Source organism: Rana temporaria, chromosome 2, assembly GCF_905171775.1.
Source record: "Rana temporaria chromosome 2, aRanTem1.1, whole genome shotgun sequence".
In the NCBI taxonomy this organism is placed as follows: domain Eukaryota; kingdom Metazoa; phylum Chordata; class Amphibia; order Anura; family Ranidae; genus Rana; species Rana temporaria.
In genome coordinates, this window is record NC_053490.1 from 121,430,318 (window position 1) to 121,434,538 (window position 4,221).

The following is a 4,221-nucleotide window of genomic DNA, read 5'->3' on the forward strand; positions in this document are numbered from 1 at the left end:
CAGATCTACTACTCAGATCTACAGCGAATGCACTTCCAAGTATTGCACTTGCACTTGTAGTGTTAAGTTGTTTTGCCTTATTAAATTAACCCCTTTGATCTAAACTGCCCCCCGGAGGACAATCCCTCTATCCTGCTAGCTTTCGATGCCGCCATCCGGAAACTTCCAGTATTGTGCGAGCAGCATCACTCTTCGTGAATGTGCCGGCTGCTTTCGTGCCGTAGGAGGACAAAGGTAGAAGACCCATCGCCTACCCCAATGTTTTTGGGCAATTTGTTTTTATATTTTTTTTATATTTTTTCAGGCAGGGTAGAACTTCACTTTCAGTTTTTGTTCATGCACCTAATGTCCACATCTATTTAGTGAAAAAAAGATTTTCTAACAACACATCAGGATTATCTCTGGAATGTTCTAATGCAGGGATATGCAATTAGCGGACCTCCAGCTGTTGCAGAACTACAAGTCCCATGAGGCATAGCAAGACTCTGACAGCCACAAGCATGACACCCAGAGGCAGAGACATGATGGGAATTGTAGTTTTGCAACATCAAGAGGTCCGCTAATTGCATATCCCTGTTCTAATGGGTCACTTTATATTTTTTTGGAAATGTTCTGTGTCATGTTTTACTTGAAGAAAAATGCATGTTCATAAGGAATATTATAAAAAAAATAGTTTTGTATTGTTTTGTATAGATGCAAGCAACCATATTTTGTAAGCATCGTTCTTTTGTAATGATTTACAGATTTTTGATACACTTTGTTAATTTTTGTATAGCAAAGAAAAAATAAATCCGATTTAATTGGACAAAGTTGTCAACTACTTTTATTACAGAAAAAAAATGTGAACAGTGATATTATAAAAAGGTTGATGTAATGGTTAAAAAAAATAGGAGACTAAACATAATCGTACTGCCACGGTAGCTGTCCATCATCGTAAAGGAAAAAATCAGAAAAATGTTCACGGACTTGTAGAGCATGATTTTTCTGTTGAAAAGCCTGTGGCGTGCAAAACACAACCCAAAAACTCCACCCGGTGCAGGGAAAAATGTGCACACACATAAAGAGTGACATCACAAAAAACTGCGACGGGTGCAAACGTCAGTGGTCCTCCGAAGAGGACCCGTCTCTGATCCCCCGGGGCGTTAGGCTCCTGACAGGGACTAGAGTTACTGTGGTCCATACAGCCGAAGCCATATGGACCCATCTTGGCCCAAGCAGCCGAAGCCACAAGGACCCAACATCCTCAGAGGGACTGCCGAAACAGAACCCTCCTCGGTGAGGCTCCCCCGAAGGGAGACCCCATGAGAGCCGGTGAACCTAACCAGAAGGCCGAGTCCACCAACTCCCAAGACTTTCAGAGACCGGCCCGAGGACCAGCACCCTACTCGCCACACATAAAGTGCAAGCACCACACAAAAAGTGACAAACAAAACAACACACGGGGAAAAATAATAAAAGAAAGTGGGGAAAAGGAAGATGGGAAGGTGAGGATGATTGCTTGGGCGACTGGTAGTAACACTCCCTCTGTGCTCTTCACAAACAGGTAACGGTGGTTCATTGTGTGTAATCTCCTTTCCCCTTAGAAAGTTATGGAGAACACAGCATGCCAAAACCACATTGACAGCGTGATCCACTTCCAAGTGCATTGCAGTCAACAGTACACGCCATTTAGCTGTACAAATACCGAAGGCGCACTCCACCATTCTGTGTGCACGGCTCAGGCAGTAATTGAAGATGCGCTTCTTGGCAGTAAGACCGTGCCTAGTATAGGGCCTGAGGAGGTGAGTGGATAAGGCAAATGCCTCATCTCCTAGCACTACTAGGGGTAGATCTGGTCCAGCAGTACCAGGTAGAGGCCTTGGCTGTGGTACATTAAAATCCCCATACTGCAGACCCTGTCCCATCATGGAATTTCTAAAAATGTGTGAATCTCCAGAGCTCCCGTATGCTCCAACGTCCACCGCTACAAAGCGCATGTTTGCGTCACTCAGTCCCAGCAGCACAATGGAGAAATATTTCTTGTAGTTGAAATAGCGGGAACCAGAGTTTGGTGGCTTGATGAGCCTGATATGTTTCCCGTCTAATGCTCCAATACAATTCGGAAAGTTTGTCTTCTCCCAAAACTCCTCCGCTATCTCTTCCCACAAGCTGATTGTTGGTTCCGGCATGACTGTGCTCTTCAACTCCTCCCAAATGGCAATACAGGTGTCATGTACTATGGTTGACACAGTTGAAATCCCCATTAGGAATTGATGATGAAGTGAGGTGAAACTCGCTCCAGTGGCAAGGTATCTGCAATACAATAATTAAGAACAATTCAATCGATACACATACATAGAGTTCTGTATTACACATAAATAGAGTTCTGTATTACGATACACATAAATAGAATTCTGTATTAGAAAAAAAAAAAAAGCAGCGGCTTAGCTGGAGACTTTTCATCAAAGACCAAAGACGAAAACGATGGAAGAAAAATGATTGCTTTTTCATATATAGATATCTCTCTCTCTATATATATATATATATATATATATATATATATATATATATATATATATATATATATATATAAGAGAGAGAGAGAGAATGAGAGAGAATCTATGCAATATGAATATATATATATATTGCAAGTAAATAGATATACACTTATATATATACACATACAATCACACATACACTATTGTCCATATCGGTACACCAGCATGTGCATGAATGATATGAAAAACCTACCTTAAAGTAAGTAACAGCCGTTCTTCCTCACTTATGCATCGTCTCATGTTGGTCCTTTGTCGGATGATTCGTCCTCGAACAAGCCCCAACAATTCGTCAAAACTCTCCACCGACATCCTTGTGTAGTTATAGAACTTATCACCATGGGTTCTAAGTTCACCGAACATCAGGGCAAAGTAGCCAATAGAAAGACGCTGTGAGGTTAAAGGGTGCACCCAGTAACGACGGAGACGTCTTCTGGACTCGATAGCTCTTCTCCTCTTCATTTTCATGAATAGCAAGATGAGCATTGCCATCAAACTACCCATACATGCATTCATCTTGAAAGATCTCAATACAATACACAGAACGCTCCTCTCACTCCAAACTCCAACACACACTCAGCCAGGGAACAAAGGAGACAGGAAATAGATGTTTTGAAATGCAGAGGACCGAAATGCATCATGGGTAGAATTCAAGGGAACCAAACAAAAACAAAAAAAAAATAGAAAGGGTTGCTATGGAAATGAATACCGCAGCTAAACGCGGCCGCAATTAAACGCACGTAAACGCATGTAATCGCAAAGTGCAAATGCAGCTAATCGCAGTGCCTGGAGCCTTGAATTTCACAAAACATTTGTAGTGCTTTTAACTGCGGCAAAACAGCCGTCCGTCTGAAAGGGGCCTTATGTTAAGATGTACGCTACTTCATTAGCATGCACCGAGGAGGATATAGAGGGTTATCTGGAGGAAGTAGTGTACCCGGAAATAATAAGAGAAAATGCAAAATGTATGGACGGGGAGATCATGGAGGAAGAAGATCTCCATGTTAGCCAATGGCAGCGCTGCTATCAATCTATCCAATAAAAAGCCAAGAACAGCAGAGAAGACCAGGCCGACATCAAGCGTGTTCTCGACGTGGGACTTTTCGAGTGCTCAGATAAGTGAACGGGGGGGGGGGGTTGGGGGGCCTGCAATCGCGTAGCTATTTGTTACTAGTTGTTTAATGTGTCTTTTGTGTATCTGTCACCTAGGTAGGAAAGTTAATTCAAGTTCAGTACTAGAGCCCCAGCTTTTCTAAACTCCCCCTGTTGCTGTGTTGATTTGGGTAACTATTAAGAGACCGATATAAAGTTATGTGCAAATTTAAAAGAGGACCCTAAAACAATATAAACTGGAAATGAAAAAAAAAGACGTTATATTTTTGATTTTGTTTTGTTGTGGGGAAAAGCCTCTAAATTGGAGTAATGACGTTGTTTTGGTAATAGTTACTTATTTAATCCTTTTAAATTTTTTGTGTACCTGACTTTTTATAGTGATAGTGATCCTGTTCACCTTTTGATCACTAATGGGGGAGAAGAGTTACCCTTTTTGTTAAGGAACTATATATATATATATATATATATATATATATATATATATATATATATATATATATATATATATATATATATTTTTTTTTTTTTTTTTTAATGCAGTCAGCAATAGTTTTCAGGGTAACTATTTATCAAT

The 4,221-nt window shown here is 40.7% G+C and overlaps 1 protein-coding gene across 1 annotated transcript; it reads right to left on the reverse strand.

Moving 5' to 3' along the window:
- Positions 1–795: 795 nt before the first annotated feature.
- LOC120928552 (protein ALP1-like) lies at positions 796–3,225 on the reverse strand. The gene is made up of 3 exons (XM_040339627.1): positions 2,731–3,225; positions 1,496–2,292; positions 796–980 (listed from the first exon to the last, which is right to left on the reverse strand). The coding sequence occupies exons 1-3, from the start codon at positions 3,048–3,050 to the stop codon at positions 895–897; spliced, it is 1,203 nt and encodes a 400-aa protein (XP_040195561.1). The 5' UTR covers positions 3,051–3,225; the 3' UTR covers positions 796–894.
- Positions 3,226–4,221: the final 996 nt, after the last annotated feature.